The 19,777-nt window shown below is 37.3% G+C and overlaps 1 protein-coding gene across 15 annotated transcripts in view; it reads left to right on the plus strand.

The window, feature by feature from the left end:
- Positions 1–19,777, plus strand: part of ATRNL1 (attractin like 1) — a 419,950-nt gene that overhangs the window by 34,146 nt on the left and 366,027 nt on the right. For all 15 annotated transcript variants that reach the window (XR_003075754.3, XR_003075755.3, XR_001467269.4 and 12 more), the window contains exons 2-5: positions 5,059–5,142; positions 7,106–7,219; positions 8,756–8,884; positions 11,778–11,986. Coding sequence is in view for 9 of the 15 variants with exons in the window: in XM_421777.8 (XP_421777.4) it covers positions 5,059–5,142; positions 7,106–7,219; positions 8,756–8,884; positions 11,778–11,986 (536 nt within the window). In the remaining 6 variants the exon portion in view is untranslated. The remainder of the gene's footprint in view (positions 1–5,058; positions 5,143–7,105; positions 7,220–8,755; positions 8,885–11,777; positions 11,987–19,777) is intronic.

Consider the following 19,777-nt stretch of genomic DNA (forward strand, 5'->3'; position numbering starts at 1 on the left):
AATCAATGCTTTGCATGCCTGGAAAATGAAAATCCAGCTTGCTGTGGGGCTTTTTCCTAGATCTTCCTGTGAAAAAATATTAAAAAAACAAACACAAAACTTTACAAAAACTCCCCAGACAAACACTAAAAAGCCCTCATTCCTCATTCTCTGCCTTGGGGATGGGAGAGAATGTAAATTCAGTTCAGGCTTTACAAAGCCCTGTATATATCCCTTGTGATGTGTCTATCTATTTCTCTGTTAAGTAGCTGCCACTTGTGTAAGGGGTGAGAAAAGTCCCCTTGTTCTCTTCCATTTTTCCTTCTGGTAACAGTAGAGAACTTTTTATTTCTTTCTTCCTTAATTTTGTAAAGGTTAGACAGAAAATCCTGAGCTGAAGGTACAGCCCTTGCTTGTATTTATGGAGAATTTGATCTTATAACTTGGAAGCAAAGTTATTATTTTTCTTTTATTAAAACCAGTTTTCATCAAAGATAGGGAAAAGAGATGGAGCAAGGCTTTCTGGCAATAGATACAATAGCCCTTGACTGACACAGGAATACTGACACTGAGATGAATCCATATAGCAAAATATGCTCTATATCTTCAGGTTTATCTACAGTAGGAATTGCAATTAATCCAGCAATTCAGAAAATTAAGAATAGAAATGTGACAGCAAGTAATGCAGAGATAAATGAACCTCTCCATAACTCTCTTTATCTAACAGCGAGTATGTGCAATACTCTGACTATCCCTTATGTGTTTTCCTCTCCTCTGATAAACCTGTGCTGTAAGTCAGACCTCTGTCTGTCTATCCTCCACATGCCCAACAACTTGAAATGTGGTGTCTTGGGGGGGGCTGCTTTGTCACTAAGCTGGGCTACTGGTGTTCGGTATGTGGATTTGCGATGTTGCCCTGTTTGTCTTTTTATTGCTTTTTGTTTTCCTTTTCTTTCTCAGGCACTGTCCCTCTGGTGATAGAAAATACCTAATGACTTCTCTGGCTTAAATCGGGGCCTATCTCTGGAAAAGTTGAAGATATTATTCTTTTGTGATAAGATTACAGGAGATGACATGATTGCATTTTTCACAGATCTATAAATACTACAGTCAGGGCCATTTTAACAACCTACTCGGACACTGCAGACCATAGATTTCATCTCTTTCTTTTTCTCATTCCCCTTGATTTTAGTTCAATAATTTCTGACTGATGTGGAGAATACTTTTGTTTCCTTTTCTTGAATGGCATCAATCTAGATTTAAGGTATCTACAGTGGTAAATATTTCCACCGTAAATCCTATTTCAATTATATTCACTGGTGTATTGTAAAAGTGCTGATTTTTCCAGGGAAGTATAGATTTCCCTCTGCTTCATGTTTGGGTTGTTCTGCATCGACCTCACCCTCCACCTTCTGTCCATGGTGCCTCCCATCTTTGTCACAGCTTGTTTCTGGTTAGCTCAAGTGAGCATCTGAACTGTGTCTATGTATGCTGGCTTGCTATTTGATATGCTGACGCGCAGCATCAGCTGATCTCCTGTGCATGATGAACCTTTAGGGTTTCAGCAGGCCATGTGAATTTTTCTGTCATCTCCTTCTGAAGGTTTCTAAGGGATGAGGAGGGAATGGGGTGCAGACTGGAGATGCTGTTCTGGATTTTCCTCTTGTGTTGTCCTTCTGGTGCTCTCCGGGCAGTGACCAAACACCTCTCCCATGTAGTGTGAGCATACCCGGTTATGGCCACAGACCTGACTTTGTGTGATAGGACATGCTGCCCTTAATTTAGGAAGAGATTGTGTGAAGGTGATAACATGACTTGTCTGCATACTATTTACAGGATTTGGGACTTTAAAGCACTTGGAAAGAGAAATGATACCCAGAAGTTGTTGGTATAACTCAGGAAATGTAGAGAAATGACAAGACAGAAGGGTATTATTTTATTATAAATGGAACAGCTCCATTATCTCACTGTTTTCCACAGCCATTATTACAAAGCAGTGTCATGCTCTTATTTATTCTTTTTTTTCAGTGCAGTGCAGTAGCTGCTTCAAAGGTTATCTCTGCTCCTCTGAAAAACTATTTATCACAAATTATCGGTCCAGATGAAAAGGGAAATTGTTTGTGCTTTACCAGTGCCAAAGGGCTGATCTAATAAAAGCAAATTTGTCACCTCTGTACAGCTACCAGGAAGATGATGGTTATGACTGTGGAAAAATTACTGTTTTTTACTACTTTAGTGCAGTAAAACAAATGGTTTGCAGCTTGCTGCATAAGATGGCACAATCTGTATTGAAGCCATATGACTGCACAAAAACTATTTTGATTGGCACTTTTTGTGGTGCTGCCTCTTTTTCCACAAAAATGCAGGACTTTGAGCTAGCACAAACTCAGGCATAGCCCTTGATCCTGTAATCCAGCCGAGCATTGATATCAGCTTGATTTCAAAATCACTGGTATGTGACTTAGGGACAACCAGGTTATGGGCAGATGTACTGCTGGTTGTTGCCCAAGTTACGCTCCTTGCCTACCAGCATTACCTTGCTCATCCACCGCTCAACATTTGTAAGCACTTCCCACTTGCTTGGTGGGAGTGTTGTATGGCAGCATTCAGAGTAGTTCAGGGTGTTGGAATTTACTAGGGAAAGTTTCTCTGATCTGATGACTGACTGAAGTATATTTTTTTTTTCCCAGTCTTTTCATGTTGCAAGTTGTTTATTTGCTTTTCTTTTTTTTTTATTCAGAAACATAAAATAATGTAGTGATATTGGTTTTATGTCCTGAAAATGTTTCACAGTACGCTTGCCTGTGAGGAGTTATCCAAACAAATCTATTTCCCATTTCATCGAAAGAGCAGCAGAGGAGAAAAAGATTTTCATTCAAGCCCTCACAGCTAGAAGAGGGTGGTCCTCAGTGTGCCCGTCCAAGCAGGGCTGGGTCTTCCAAGACAGGAGAAAAACCTCATAAAACTTAAAACTTAAAAAAAACTGAAGTGGATAAGTCACTGCTATCTTGTGAAGTCTTCTTTCTTGGTCTGTTTTTTTTTTTCTTTTTTCCCCTATGCCTTTGAAGGTTTGTTTGGAATTATAGAATCAAAGTGTTGGAAGGGACCTATAAGGGTCATGGAGTCCAACTCCTGGCTCCACCTAAGACCAATCAAAAATCAAACCCTATCTCTGAGAGCACTGTCCAAACGCTTTTTGAACTCCAGCACCTCACTGCCATGACCACTGCCCCAGGGAGCCTGGTCCAGTGCCTGACCACCCCCTGGTGAAGAATTTTTTCTGCTATCAGACCTGGCCCTCCCCTGTCACAGCTTCATGCTGTTCCTTTACTTTTCTGTATGTGCGAAAGTGAGTATTTTTGAAAATTTACATATACAACTTAAAAGATTACAATATAACATATACAGAGCTGCTTTTCAGCTGGACTTTTGATGAGAAACTTCAGCTGTGCCCTAGTCAGTGCTATCAGCATTGTCTCTGGAAGGCTTAAATATCTTCATTTTATAAAGAAATAAATGGGTTTATTCATTTTTACTCAGTGTTACTTAATCATTATCCTTCTACACTACAGTGAAAGGAATGAGGATTTCTGAGTGTGTATTTGCACTTAGTCATCACTGTCATGTTTGAAAGAGTAGGATGGTCAGTGTACAGCCTGAGCTATAGAACATAATATATTAAAAAAAAAAAAAGCAGAAAGTGAGGCACATAGTGAAGTTACTGTGTGCCAAAGATACTAGGCTACTTCAGAAGGCTTTTATGGTAATAGATTATTGAATTTTCTCTGCTATTTTATCACTCTGTGTAGATTAATGTGAGGTACGTGTAAGTGTGTGTGTGTGAGGGGATGGCTCCATGTTCTAACACACACGGTAATAAGCCTTGAACTCTGTTATCACTCAGAAAGAGTTATAGCAGGGGGTTGTGTTTAAAAATGTCAGCCTAGTAGTTGTTGAAAGAGCAAATAAAAAGTTAGGATGGGAATAGAGAACAAAGCGGAAATCATTATTTTGCCACTGTACAGATTTATGGCTCCCCTGCGTCTTGAATGCAATATGCTGATCTCTGTGCTCATCTTCAGAAAGGTTAGAGGAGAATAGAAAAATTTATTAAATGAAGGCAGCAGGGATGATCAAACTTAGTTATCCCATATGAGAAACAGGGAAGGGAACGAAAGCATTTCTCAGGATGGTGGAGTGAAGGCCAAGAGACAACACAGTCCCCCATGTTGTGGGTGCAGCGGAGCAGGGCAGCAGGGTGCTATGGTTCTCTGGCTCTCTGAATGCCAGAGGTGAGTGTCACATGAATTTGCCAGCAGGTAGGCTCAGGGCAAAAAAACGTCTGTGATACCTCTTTGCAGAACTTGCTCTTGTGGGAAGTTCTACATTTCAAATGTTTTTACGAGTTCACATGGGCAGGTTCCCGGGAGCCCTTGGTCCGAGGCAGGGTGTGGGGCTATGCTGGCGTTTTGGTTGACACTGAGTAGCTGTTTGGATGCATTTTCTGCTTGGTCCAGTGTTCTGCTTCCCTGTGTCTTGTTGTTGACCAAGAATAAAAGAGGGACAGACAGGCAGATATATTTACTGTAATTTATTAATGCAACCTTTCATTTCTCTGGATCTAGAACTGCTGCTGTGGTCTAACTTTGGAAGTAAGATAAAAAAGCAATAGCAAAGAGATAAACAAGTAAAGTATTCTTTTAAAAAAGCCAACAACAACAACAATATAAAACAAAAGCAATCAAGACTAACAAATAACAAACACAAAACTAACAAATAACAAAGAGTTTGCCTATTGGAAAACTTAAATTGCATGTAATATCTTCTTGCTACTGGGCTAGAAAAAAAATCAATGTCTTGTGATTGATGATTAGGGGAAGAAAACAATGATATAGAATAATCAGAGTTCTACTGTCTGTAGGCAAAAGTAAAAAATAATGACAAGAAATATGAGAATAGAGTTAACTCTTTCTCAGCCCCCAATTTTCTTTTTATCCAGAAAGAAAATACTAGTATCTTGATAAGTTTTGTTTGCTTAAGAAATATCTCTGTATTACAGCTCTGTTTTTTCTCTTGTAGGTTAACAGAACCTTCAGGATATTTAACAGATGGACCAATAAATTATAAATATAAAACAAAATGTACCTGGTTAATTGAAGGCTAGTAAGTATCCATTCTCAAAGATTAAATTTTCTGACTGGTGTTTTGGAAATCTAAGGAGCTCAAATGGAAAGTGCAACTAGATACGTTATAAAACCGTGTGTTATATATATATTTATAATGTAAAAAGCATTTTCAAAATTTCTCAGAGTTGGCCAAATTCCATTCCCATTCAGATTGCTGGCGTTGGAATTTGCTGATGTTGGAATGTGGCCAACTCTGCGAGCTCTCAAAGTGCTATGATAAATTTGTCACTTGTTTGAGTACGTCTACCTAAGTCCCCAGGGTGGTTACAGGATGCTATTATCAAACTCATTATCATATTCTTCAGTGATAAATCAGGAATAGCTTCCAGTCTGATGATAATTTGCTGGTTAAATGATGCTCAGAAGTTGGTGCTTCCATAAAGTGTCCCAGTTTCCCCCATGTATTTTATTTTGAAATCACATTTTGCCTGCAGTTGTTACAGCTTAGATGTTCCATATGTTTGTTACTGACTTTTCCAGTTTACGCAGCACAGAAACACAGGTATGTATATAACAAGATTCATACACTGATCAGACTGACTGCTAAGGGCACAACTTTGTTAAATTTTGATGGGAATCTTTTCCCCAGGATTGATCAGGATTTTGCTGAAGAATTCAAATAGGTCTGAGTTTTACTAAGGCCGTAGAAGAAAATTACTCCTTTTTTGTATATCCGTATTGCTCTCTTGGTATATTATAGACTTCTCTTTTTACTAAAGCTAGCACAAGAATAGCTGCACTGAACTACAACACACTGAAGTGGAAACATGCCTCAGGACTGTATGCAAACTGCTTTGAAGCTGGTCTTCACTCTGTTCCTCCTTTTTGCAGGAGATGGTAGAGTGCTTAGCTGGGGGGGACCGATGTGCTGCAGAGCACACGGGGGAGCAGCGCAGTAACAGTACAGAATGTCAGTGCATGAGGAGCTTGTATATGTATACACTGGTCTTTCTTAAAAAATGAATGCAATCAAAGCTCTTGCTTGGAAAAACAAACAAAAAGCAAACAATGAAGTCCTGTTTGTTTCCCAGAGTAATAGATTGCACTTGAGCCTGTCAGTAGCAAAGCAGAACAATTGCAATCCCCATTCTGATCTCTCTCAAAACCTGGTGAAAATGGACTGCCAAGTGTGATGGGGAAACTTGTAATTTTAGAGAAGAGGGGAGGTGCTGCACTGGATTATCCAGTAACTGCAAGTAAAGACGACAGGATGGAAATTATAAAGATAGTTCTGTAGTTCTGTGTTTTGTTGGATATTTTTTCTGCTGCTCCCCCCCTGCAATTCCTGTACTCCAGGACAGGATGATATGGAACTCCCTAAAGGGGAAGAGGAGCTTTGTTGGTGCATGGCACAAGTGCTATGGAGCTGTGTCTGGAAACAGTAACAAGAATAAGATGCATTTTAAAATGTATTTAGAAATATTTTCAGTGTTTTTCTAGTATAGTCCTTGTAATGGGATAAAATGAGGAAAAAACCCTCTTGGATTTCAGCGTTAATATTGCTTGCTATTTTTATATTGTGTATTAAAAGTTTTAGTTACTAGTATAATGCTGGAATGAGGATTTATAGGGGATTTTCTCTCGAAAGACTAAACCTGTTGTTCCTGATGTTTTAAGGTAAAAATAATATACTAGAATGAGATTTTAATGGCTTTAAATTTGTGGTTTGGAACACTGATTTAATAACCCTGTGAACTTGAGACTCTTGTAAACTTTTGAGATTATTTAGACTTGGACTGCAGATGTTATTTTTAATATATTGTAAGATAAAAATGGAATATTTACTTGCTCTAAATTTTGTTGTTCAACTCAAATGGTTTGTTAGTACTCAAATCTTTTTAATAAAATAGTGCAGGCATGATCAATTTTGTTGTAAATTCTGTATCTTATAAGCTCAATATTTCTGTAACTAACAGCAATGTTTTTTTTTTCTCCTCCAGCCCTAATGCAATACTAAGATTAAGATTTAATCACTTTGCTACAGAATGTAGTTGGGACCATATGTATGTATATGATGGAGATTCAATATATGCACCTCTAATAGCAGTATTTAGGTGAGTGTAATTAATATCCCTTTACTCTGAATAATCATACAGATTTGCTGTCAAAGGAAGTGATGAAATTTCTTTTTTTTCTGTAATATTTTCATTATCTTTTAGAAATTGCAACTCCAGTCCATCTTTTATTAAATTAATATTTCTTTTGTCTGGAATCAAACATAAATTCAATGATAGTAAACAGTGACTGTAACTAGTACTGAATAATAACTAGTTACTTGCCTTTGAAGCAGTGATAAAATGTTGAGGTAAAGTATAAAGTCCACACGCTGCATTTCCTGTGCATCCAAGAGATAAAAAATCAGAGCATGTGAATGTTTTCTCCATCCTGGGATCTTATTGGAATGCTTCAGCTGGTTTATTCCTACCTTTCTGTTAATATTTTGGGAAGCATTCCAGAGAGAATATTGTAGGCAAGTGGGCTGTAATTTATTAGAGTTTTATGCCAAGTAATGAAGACTAATGTTCTATGCTTGGACTGTTGGAATGAAGGTGCGGGATCCAAATCCTTTGATATCAGTAAGAATTTTATCTTTTGAAATACAATTGCTGTCTCACGGCATGGGGGTTGGTGGCAGAAACTGTATTTCATTGTGAGGAGAAATAAAGAATTGTATTCCGTGTTATGTGTTATGAAATATTGATTATGCTGCAGAAGTCTGGAACAAAGCTCAGCTCACTTCTCTTTCCTGACCAACTTTATCAATCTATGCTTTATCTCCCTCTTCTCCCCGCATGTTTATGCTATTGCTTGTATTTCCTTGCTTTCCTTTTCCCTCTTCAGGAAGTTAAATGTGTACTTGTTGCCCAGGAGCCTGACTTGTAGCATGAACAGGAGGAAAGAGAGGATCCCTCTTCCTGTATTCTTTACTTCACATTTTTTTTTCCTCGATTTATTGATCTGTTAATGCTGTTCATGGGATTTCTGTAGCTGCTAACTGACATTCAGTGTGACACAGTTTTATGCAGATGACCTCTTTTCTCAGTATATTTAATGTATTGCGTGTCTTAACTATGTCAGTCTGTATTGAAAACAGAACATTCTTCTGAAGTTCTAAAAGCTAATTTTTATTTGAAATTAGCCCTTTTCACAGGAATTAATTTATTGTACCTTCCAGTTTTGAAACTGTTTCAATAAGAAACTTCTAAAGGTGCAAATGTTGTCTGGAAATACAGCTTATGCTGGAAGTCAGTAAAATTTAAGCATCTGCCTGAAATGCTGTTTTCAAAATTAAGATGTTTTAAAGCTAATGCTTCTCGTGCATGCACCTTCAGAATAATCTGGTGTGAAACTTTGCGTTAGCGTGTGTGGGAAGCTTTTTCTCTTGGGAAAACCTACCTTAACTTTCAGAGGCATAGATGACTTTTTATACATGGTTTTAAATTAAAACAGCCCAACAAGCTTGATTTATTTCTCTGTGTTAACTTCTGTATGTAATTAACAACCAGAATGCTAAACTCTCTCCCTCCTCTTCCCCCTGTCTGATTTTGAGAATATCACTCTTATTAAATTCTTTTTTTTTCCCCCTCCAGTGGTTTAATAGTTCCTGAAGTACGTGGAAATGAAACTGTACCTGAAGTAGTTACAACATCTGGCTATGCATTGCTACACTTCTTTAGTGATGCTGCTTATAACCTAACTGGATTTAACATTTTTTACTCGTAAGTATTTTTTTTTTTAAAGTAATTACTTTGTTAGTCAGCCTGGTGCTCCTTTTATGAGAATGATAATTGCAGGGCAAGTATTTATCTGCTGATTTTGTTAATTGTGTAAGGATTGTTGTGCTTTGTGGCATAGTTCTAACACAAGGGAGTTGGAGGTTGTAAGGAACTGTCTTTAAGAAGCTAGTTTAGAACAAACACAGAAAAAACCCTACATTGTGCCTTATATTGTTCTGTGTGCAGCTTCATGGGCACTGTAAGTGTATATTTGTCCCATACCATATGGAACTAGGAAGTGTTCTCCTTCCAGTATTTATCCAACACACAGAGTTGTCATATGGAATAGAAGGGAGCTTATATCAGCTGTCATGTCAACTCCCTTCTCTGGAACTAGAATTGTCTGTTGCTTTTTTTCTATTCCTTTTTGAATGTTTATTTGTGGATTTTGACACCTCCACCCAAGTTCCTTTATTTTTGTGCCAACCACAATGGATTTTATGTCATTCTTTTTCTACGTTTTGGTACTTCCCCTCCTATCTTCTATCTCAGTCATCATTCTGCCTTCATAACCCTTATCTGGAATGTTCTTCTGGTTTCTCTGATGCCGAAGTCTGGCACAACTATACTGTGCTTTTGTGAGTCAGGAGTCCAGCAGACCTGCACCTCTTCCTTATGTGAACCACCTTCTGACTGTGCTTTGTCTTGTTTAGGACGTGCTTACAGCACATGACGTAGTGCGTTCTTATGTTGGATGGTTGGTTCAAGAGAGGATTGCTCGGTCTTGTTGCTCATGCAATAGTTTTCCTATGATTGCAGATATTCTTTTCATTTCTTTCAATCTCTTCAGATTCTGAAATTCCAATTATTGGAATGTGATGGCCAGCACTACACTTCAAATGTGGCAGTGCTTATCTTTTTGTGCAGTTGTATTCATTTGTTTAAATTTCCAATTTGCATTTCTGACAATAGCTTTACTTTTCACGCAGGCATTTAGATTTTCTATGGGAAGATTGTTTCTGTAATTTGCAGCGGTTTGTCACCCTTTTATCAGATAATAAGAGTTGGGGAAACCTTCAAACATGGGGCATTGGAAGTGTTAACTGCCTTCAATTATGGGTATTTTCCATGTTTTTCCCTTGACATCAGAAAAATGCAGTCAACTGGCAGACATCTCTATTAAAATTAGATAATTTTTTCAGTTATCCCTGAAGCTTTTTTCTTTTGCACTTATGTGCTTGTTTTGAGAGCAAATGGCAACGTGAGGTGTCATTCTTAAGAAATGAGAGCATGTCCTCTGCATTCTTTATGTTTAGGTAATGTGAATGCTATGTGTTATTCCATTTTTACTTTGTAAGACTTAAAAACTGGCAGTTTTTCCACTGAGGTCCCTGCACATGCAATGGAATTGTATGTGTTTTATGACTCTACTCTTTGAAAAGCATTCATTGCAACATCAGAAACAATTTTGTTTTCTTTTTTAACAAACCAGCAGTACCTCCTTTGATGCTGAAAGAAATAGCTGTGAGTGCTTGTTACAGCTGTGTTAATTTGTCTGTTCTGATCTGTTTTACTTTGCTTCTGTTACCTTTCTTCCTTGGTTTGATACCTTGGACAGTTTCTTGACTTCATCTTGGTAGACCACCCATGTTCTTTTATTTGAGCAAGTCAGGAGTGCAGCATTTGTGACTGAAGTGCCATCCCAGCTGCAAACAGGAATGGTTATTCCAGAAATCTGTGTTAATCTTTGTGTTCTTGGAGTCGGGCTGTCTACTTCCAGCTCCACCCATCTAGTTTTTTTTCCCATCTACAGGGTGGAGTCAGTGTTAGCATCGTCAGGGATTTGTAGTAACAGTTTATTTTGAGTTTTAACCTAACTCTTCCCTGTGAGTCATCAAAGAAGATTTCAGAGCCCTTTTGGATTTCCTCAGGCGCTTACTGCCTGAGATGTGTATTTTGTTCACAGAATCTCTTGGACCCATATACATCCATCTCCTTCATTCCTGCCATCTCCGAGGAATTGCCTTCACTCTGGAACCTGCTTACGTAGTTCAGCACAATCCAGTTGCCTGTGATCTCAGTGTTTGGTGGGGTGTATCACAGAAATACAAAATCCCATAGCTGTTGCCAACTTCTTCCAGCCCTGGCTTTGCTATTCTTGCATCTCTGACTCTGGGTTTAGGAGGCATATTTAAGGAAGCTCTGTTATTAAGATGCTTTTCCAATCTTTTTTTTTTTTTTTCCCTTGGATACTAGATGTATTGTTTCACAACATGGACCAAATCCAGTCAGGAAAACCCTAAATGCATCTGGTGGAGTGTTGATTGCATTACAGAGATTCTCTCTCTCTGTGAGAGCAAGTGCTGCAGGGACCATAATCTCCCTGTTGCAGCAGAGGTGAACTGTGTCAGAGTTCAGGCAAACTGTATAAAAAGCTTTGCTCTCAGGTATTGCCACTTGGATCCTCATTCGCCCTTCAAATCTACTTTAGAAGCCCTGCTAAGAGTCTATTTTCAAAGAAGTGCTGCTTATCTGGTAGAGATGCCAAGGTCTTCCTCCATTTTAATATATATTTTAGGGAGATACTGCTTGCAGTTGCTTCCAGTGTGCATAATACCAGAGAAGAGGCATATCTTTCTGCTTAATGTCAATATTTGTTAATGTATGAGATGACTGTGATGCTGATTGCACCATAGACAACGTATGTAAGCCTGGATGGACTGTTTTTCAAGACCCTTGACTGTTAAATGATTGAACTTCTACTTTATCAGTGCTTAGGAATTTTTCAGAAAAATGCACTTTATCAAATAAATACTATTGGAATGATGTGAGATGATAACCTCTCTCAACTCTTAGCTTGTCATCTCCCTTATTTTACTTTTTCTTTTCCTACCAGAATTAATTCTTGTCCTAATAACTGTTCAGAACATGGAAAGTGTACAACCAGTTTGTCCATTCCAAGCCGGGTATACTGTGAGTGTGACAAGTATTGGAAAGGAGAAGCCTGTGATATCCCATACTGTAAAGCCAATTGTGGCAGTCCAGACCATGGGTACTGTGATTTGACTGGTGAGAAGCTGTGTGTATGCAATGACAGCTGGCAAGGTAAGGGTTTGTTATTTGCAGTCAAGTCTGTTTTTAATGCAAATTACCGTCCTTAGAGAGTAAGCATAAACAAACAAACAAAAATACTTAAGGAAATTTTCATGTGGGCTTAGAATGAATGCAATAATGAATAATGAAATAAAAAATGTCAGGTAACATTGTTAGCTTTTTATTTGAAGATAACGCAGTACTATCAGATCTAACTTCTCCAGTGGTGGGCATTTCTTTTGGATCACTAATCTGAAACAATAATGGCAGTAAAATTTTTAGCATATTTAAAGCTTGTAAAGGCTAAACCCTTCCAAAGCTTAATTTCACGATTGCTTACTTTTTCTATTTCTAAATAGATGGCATTTTCCTCCCTACCTTTTTTAGTTTCAAATCATGGTATTTCATTAGTGCTCTGTAAACATTCACTGTATATTAACTGTCAGTGTGAGAAGGTAAGCAGTCTTTATGCAGTTGTGCATGCAGATGAGTACTGTGGGGTAATAGATGCACTGTAAGAAAGAATGTTGTACTTCTACTTATAGTAGGGCTACACCAAGACTACTGTAGTTGTTTCTTACTAGAATTCATTTATTTAAGCTCTTAAATGTTTAATTCACTTCTATAATATGTTAGATGTTTGTATTATTTACTGTTCCTACTAAAAGTCTTGGTGGGCTTAGTCTGCTGTGCACTGAAATGGCCCTTATTCTCTTAAATATTAAGTACTTCCAGATTACTTTGATCAAATGCTGGTTTCCCATTCCTTACTGCCTCTACTTTGTTTTATTGCTGTCTCTTTTTGTATATCCAAGGAAAAGGCTGTTTTACTCCTATTAGCTGTCACACCTATTAAAGCAAAGAGAGTATGAGACTTAATGCATTTCTCTTGTAAATAATTAATGATGTTGTTCATTAAAAGACAGTCAGTGAACTCACAGAAATCCTCTGCAGGAAATAGGCTATAGCAATATAGCCACTGAGTGGGAACAGCCTTGTCACAGATGTGCTGCTGAGTCCTCAAGAACCTCTCATGACTAAGAGAAGCCTCTATAAGGAAGTTGTGAATGGAATTTGCAGCAGGACTAGCAGCCTTTTGTTTGTGCATTGACTCCATGCAGTGCTCTGACCTTCGTGGTTAGTACCTTCTTTGCAACTAGCACTTCGGTAACAGCTTTCTGTTCTTTCCTACAGCAAGTAGGAGTTAGGCTGACAATTTACTTGATTCTGCATTGTGTTTTCACAAAATCTATGTTGTTTTCAATTGTTCATTTTTGTTATTGTATGCCAGGTAAAGTGGCTTGGATACATAATAGATTTCCCTTTGTTTAAAATAAATATGTATAAATGAAGAAGTCAAACTTTCCTAAAAGGCTTCTGGAAGACTACTTGCTTGTGTTTACTGTTCCTGTTTGTACGTATATTTTTAACATCTGTATTTCTTTCTTTACAAATCCTAAACTGTGTCTTCTACGTGGGCTATTTGCAATACAGGACCCATAAATGATTCTCCTTATCTCACTGCTGTTACAATCTGTGGAGTCTTTCTTTTGTTTCAGTTGATTATTTAAAATAGTTTCTACTTTTGAAGGAAAATTTGTTCCTTCTCGTTTCACATGATGTTGTTTTGAGTACGTTTAGTCCTTACACGGGAAGAAAAAATTTGTTGGACTGTGTTGAATGTGATATACGGTGAATAAAACTCTCGTTTGGAACGTGGGAAGGGTATTTTGTATTGCACCATAGATGGGGTTTCTTCTTTACAATAGTGACATCTTGTGGATGCTGGGAAAGTAGCACCAGTAAAGAAACTAGTTAAAACGAGTGCAATGAGAAAGGAGAATAGGGTCCTCTTTGGGATGGAACAACTGGTTTTTAGTAGAAATTAAGGTCTTTATTATGACCTGTGAAAGATGGGTGCTGTAGTTGTACATATTCAGTTAGGCACTAGTCATGCACAGACAGAATGATGTTGTGACAATGAAAGGAAATAATTAAGAATAATAACATTCTTTGCTTTTTTTTAGCTAAATGTACATTTGTTGTTGTCATATTGATGGTTGGCTTCAGAAATTCATAGACAAAGAAAACCATAGTATTTCACTGAAATCTGGTTAATTTAAAGAACATACAGGAGGCTGGTGTTTGTCAGGAATGGTGCTTTATTTATGAGTGCTGTGTCATGTTGTGCTGCTCCATTACTGCCTCACCTGTTTTGGTGTTCTGAAGCAAAATGCATTGATGCCTATTGGTAACTCAGGCAGAGAAAAACTGCCAATATGTTCTTTTCCTTTTTTTTTTTTTTTTTTTTTTTAGGCACAGATAAGAAAGAAATGGGGATTATTTGTTGTTAGGTAGTACTATGTGCTGCTGTGGGAAGGAATGCAAAGCATCCCACATTTCTGACAGTGTCATGCTAGAATGCAGCACTATGCTGCAATTTGTAATAACTACTCTGAAGCTGTGGGTGTTTTATTAATAAAAATTGTATTATCCAGTAGTGGTCTTTAACTTCTTTAAGAAGCTGAACTTAATGGCACTGGCAGCTTAAAGCTTCATTTCTGGTGTGTAAAGTTCTGAATTGCAGTTTGAGGAAAGGCATTATTAAATGTACAGTGTGACTGAATAGTGAAACAGATGGAATGGGCATTTATCAACGTAGCTCATACTAAAATAATTTGTAACTGACAGGAAAATGCAACATGTTTACCTGAACCTCAGTATTTGATGGTAGGAAACCAATGAGACTGGAGAAGTTAGGAAATGCATGAGGGAATGGTAACAGCAATGGAGCTTGTTAGTTGTGAAATGTCAGTGGGAGTGCTAAGAAAGCAACTTGGGATGGAGGGATGTAAGTAGTACTTCAGATCAGCCTTTGATACATAATTTTCCTCAGTCATAAGACTTAATGAGATCTGGTCATATGAAGGTGGGAGCTGCTCTCAATATGAAGGAGGACCAGAATGTCCTACAAAAGAAATAAGAGGAGTGTGTGGGACAAAATTGCTTCACTATACATCGTAAATGCATACATTTGGGGGCTGGGAATATTAAGAATTTTTAGCATCTGGGATTGAAGTGAAGTACATGACATAGGAGAAAACTTGCTTGTCTATCAACTAGAATACAAACTGATATACTTTAGTTTATACTGAATATAAAATTTAGGCTGTAAAACGTCAAGTGCACTAATAGGATGATCAGCCACAGTCTACAGTTAAGTGTAGGAATACATTAGTACTATACTTCATTTTTATTTTTACACTTTTATGGATAGAAATTGCACAGAGGAGAATCATTAAAGTGATTAGAGCTATGGAATATAGCTTATTTAATCTGTTAAAAAAGGAGAATAGGGGGAATAGGATTGCAGTTCGTAAACATTTGAGGGCCGTATATAGTTTTAAAGACAAGTTGGTTCTTTGAGACAAGTAATGTCAAAACTATCAGAAGAAAAATTAGTGAAGGGATATACTTTTTTTTTTTTAATCCTTCTTTCATCTGAAAGCCTATTCTTCCAATAAGGCTTTGGCATCAATTTTTAACTCTTCTGGCACCAGCCTGTTTGATCTTGATTTTTGGATTCTGAAGTCAGATGGTTGAAGGGTGCCGTCGTAGTGCAGCCCTTCTGGCTTGCCTGCTCACTCTTGACTTATAGGTTCTCCAAGGCCCCATCTTCCTTACAAGATCCACTCTCCTGGATGAAAAAGAGATGGGACTGAATAATAGTAACCAGGTGGCACTTCAAGAACTGCATCACTGTGTGTGTGTCAGTACTTCTTCCTTCGTGGGGGAGGCTGAGTCCTGTTAGATTGCTATCATGCTGCTTTAGCTCTAGACCCTTTCAGGTTATACCCTCACAGCGGTGAGCCATTCTTAAAAAAACACTATCTTTTTATATATCTGGGTTTTTAAATTAACATATGTATGTAGTAACAACCTCATTACTTTCCTGTTAGGCAGATGATTCACTACTTGGTAAAACTTCCAGCGTGAAGACTTTTTGAAAGTATATTCAGATATATTCACTCTTCTAAACATGTTGGCAAATTGGAAGGGACCCACAAGGATCATCAAGTCCAATATTTTTCATAGTCTCAAATTCATTATCATCTGAAATTATTATTGGATGTGTGAGAATAGCAATATTTGCCTTGTATTGTGGTGGTTGAAGAATTGCCTCACAAAAATAATTCTCAATTCAAATGCTTAGATATCAAATAAATATAGAATAAATGACAGCAAATATTTTATTTGAATGCTTTGATTAAACTGTATGAAAAGCAGGACCAGAACATTTATATTCAACAGATCGATACGTCTGTTTTTTCTCCTGTGAACCTGAAGGAGAAGATTAAGTTTGGAGACAATAGATGATGTTTTCTCATTAGGTGGAAATTGATCTTATGACTTGAGCTACTGGAACAGATTGTTACTTTGGCAGTTCATGAAACTCCTCAATAAATAGAAATCAAATTCCTTCTCTTGTGTTGCATGGGTAAATCACTTTTTTAAACCTATAGAATTTTCCCCTACCTTTGAGGATTACATAATTGACTTCCAATTCAGTTTTATAAAGTTGTTTCCTTTTTGTAAACCTTTTTTTTTTCTCCTTTGGGTTGAGTGGATAAGAAAAAAATCCAATTTTAAATAAATGGAGAAAAATCATATTTGCATAGAAAATAATAAAACATTTTTATCTGCGTTCTGCAGCTGTGGTGCTGCCTGTTCCACAAAAGGCATGTGCTTAGTGGATGTGATGGTTCCGAAGTGAAAATGTAGTTATGCTGAAATAATGGTGATGTTTCATGGTATATATCTTTATGTTTGAAGATCTGTAAATTATATTTCCAAGTTCTACATTTACCTTACCTTTATAAAGGTCTAGCCACACAAAAGCATTTGTTCTTTAAATGATGTTTCGGTAGAAGTCAGTATTAATCTGTTGCATTTTTTTCCCCCCTTTCAGCTGTATATTAAACTTCTTAAAACAGGTTCATACATACTGAAATAACTCTGCCAATGTTTGACACTCCCACTGAAAGGGCAGTCCTGGAGGGTCAGTCATACTCCTGTTGGTACAACCACGTGTGTGTGCAAAGTGAAGTGGTTAAAGGGGTGCATCCAAATTAAAAGCTCGCCTGGCCAAAAAGCAAAGCTTGTTTTAACCTGGATGTGTTCCTTTCCCTGGTTCATTGTTCAGCAACATGAAAAGTAGCGTCAGTTCTGAAATGGGGATTAAGGAGTGGGGGCTAGGGGTGGCTTTTCTGTTGGGAATGCCAGCTTATGCCATTTTAACAATCACATGCATCATGCACAGGTTTTTTTGTTATGTTTCTTGAAGAGAACAATGAAGGAGTTGGTGCTTTCAGGCATCTGAATACTCAGAATGTTTCCTTCTTCTGTGCCAGAGTAGGCTCTGGGTATGCGATGTCTCTCATCCATCTCATTCCAGTCGTTCACTGCAGAACTACCAATTATGAAGCACTGAGACTGCAAGAAAGTTAGCTATGACGCTCCTTTAATCACTGATCTGGTTAACGGTATTAAGAGATCTGCATCGTTAACTTCGGATAAAAAGTTTTTGTTTGCCTTCGTTTGAGTACAGTGTAAACATAATATTGACAGGAATATTACTTCGGATTTCTCTCGTGAATTCCAGCGGCGCTCCGACTCCAGGAAAGAAAACCTCCGATCAATTCGGAGGCGGGCAGTTTGTGTGTAGGGTTCCTGAGTGACCACCAGGGGGCGCTGCTGACCACTACATCTCTATGCGAGACCGTTCACCTCTAATAAGAACTGGAAATATGTTTCCGTTATAAAACTGGCATCATAGATTTCCTATTAATAGTCTGTCCCCTGATCAAGGAGTAATTAATTGTTTAAATATAAACACTTTTAGTTTCAAATTAATTGTTTAGTGATTTACTAGATCAGGATCTTGTTGAGATTACAATTCTATTACCTATATTAATACTTAAGCAATAATATACTGAGTTATTCTGACTTTGAATGAGGTCTAATGAAATACCATTAATCTTTTCAGGGCAGAGGGAATAATGAACAATGGGAACTGAGGTTTCCATCATTCAAGCAGTGAAAGATGATTTAGATGTAAGTCAGTATCGTTCTTCTATAGGAAATGGCAAGTTTGGGCATAGAAGATCTACCAGGTTGTTGTGTATGAGAATTATATCCTCTTTTTTCTCAAAATGATAGTGTGCATTGGAAAAACTTGATGTTCTTTGTGAAGGATAATGTTTTGAAATAAAAAACATGATATCAAGTACGTACTTAGTTTATTTAGTAAACTTCTCTTGATTCTCTTTTAAATATTTGTCAAGCCTCCTCTCGTTTCAATGTTAGCCTTTGCATCTGGAGTGTCCTCTGTCAGAGTTCCTTGGCAAGAGGGACTGACACTTTTTGAGTGTAGAACTGCCTCCTTTTGTTTGTTTTGAATGTGGCAGCTTCGGTTCTTCACGTCTACGCTCTTTGGGGTCGTTTATTTTGTGCACCTTTAGCATTCACTTTCAAGGAGAGTTTTTTTTTTAAGATAGAAAAACCCAGCCAGCTCATTTGTTCCAATTACAGAAGTCATATGACTTCTTTAAATATCAAATATTTAAATATCAAATATTCTCAATCATAACTCAGAATAAAACCAACCAAACCTACTTAGTTATATTTTAATGTTTATTATGCTGTATGCTATAGTTTGATGTTTATTATGCTGTATTTTGTGTTCATTTCTTTTTCTTCATTTGATCACGATTTATTATGTGTTAATAGTTTTCTAATAACTTTCCTTCCACCATTGTTCAGCCATGCCAGCCTCCCTTTACATTTACTTAGGTATTTGAGCAAGGGAATGCATAGATGAAGTGTTTCCATGGAGGTGTTAAAAATATTGTCCCTCACAAAATTCTATCCAGATGGACTTCATGCTTTCAGAACTAAGTTTAGGGACCTGATTTGGCAGTGGATTTGTAGTTTTAGGTGGATGGTTGGACTCGATGATGTAAAGGTATTTTCCAACCTAAATGATTCTAAGTACTGAGTTTATACATTTTCTCCTTTAACTCTGTACATCTCTATGCAACCTTAAGTTGGGTGATTTATGATTCTTTGGATGCAGACTGGACTTTTTAAGTTGCTTCTTGGGTATTTGTTTATTCTTAGCTGCCTTCTGCTGTGTCCTTAAAAAAAGCTTATGCCCAGTCTGAGTTCAACAGCTTTGAGTTTTAGTAATGCCCAGTAGCTTGAGTGAATGATTTAATCTAACTAGGCAGACTGAGATGGACATAACACTGCTTCACAGTATCAGCATCGAATTACTGACATCATTTAGCTGTCATGCAATATGTCTGCTATTACTGATGATAAAAGTTTCACTTCTGTGGTTGATAATACTAAAAGTGGTGCCCTGAAGATTCACTGTTTTCCTACCTAGAAATAAAGCTGGTCAGTAAGACTGAACAGTCACAGACAAAAGGCACATCGTTTGCACGCTGGTGGTTTTTTCTTCTACTACTTTTATTGAAATAATAAAACTTAAAAATGGCACCTTTTGATTTTTATTAATTAATCAAAACTGTTTTCTAAGATATGTTCAAAAAATAGTACAGGCTTGTAAGCTGTGTAGAATGATCAGTAAGTTTCTATAACATTCAATTTCTCAAATCCTTGATTTTATGAAGCACATTCCTCTTGACAGACAGTGTAAATTTGTATTCTTGACACTGTATATACTATATCCTATACTGTAATGTTACTTACTTCAATGTTATTTGCTTTGATATCAAC

This window comes from Gallus gallus, chromosome 6 (assembly GCF_016699485.2).
Source record: "Gallus gallus isolate bGalGal1 chromosome 6, bGalGal1.mat.broiler.GRCg7b, whole genome shotgun sequence".
Classification (NCBI taxonomy): Eukaryota; Metazoa; Chordata; class Aves; order Galliformes; family Phasianidae; genus Gallus; species Gallus gallus.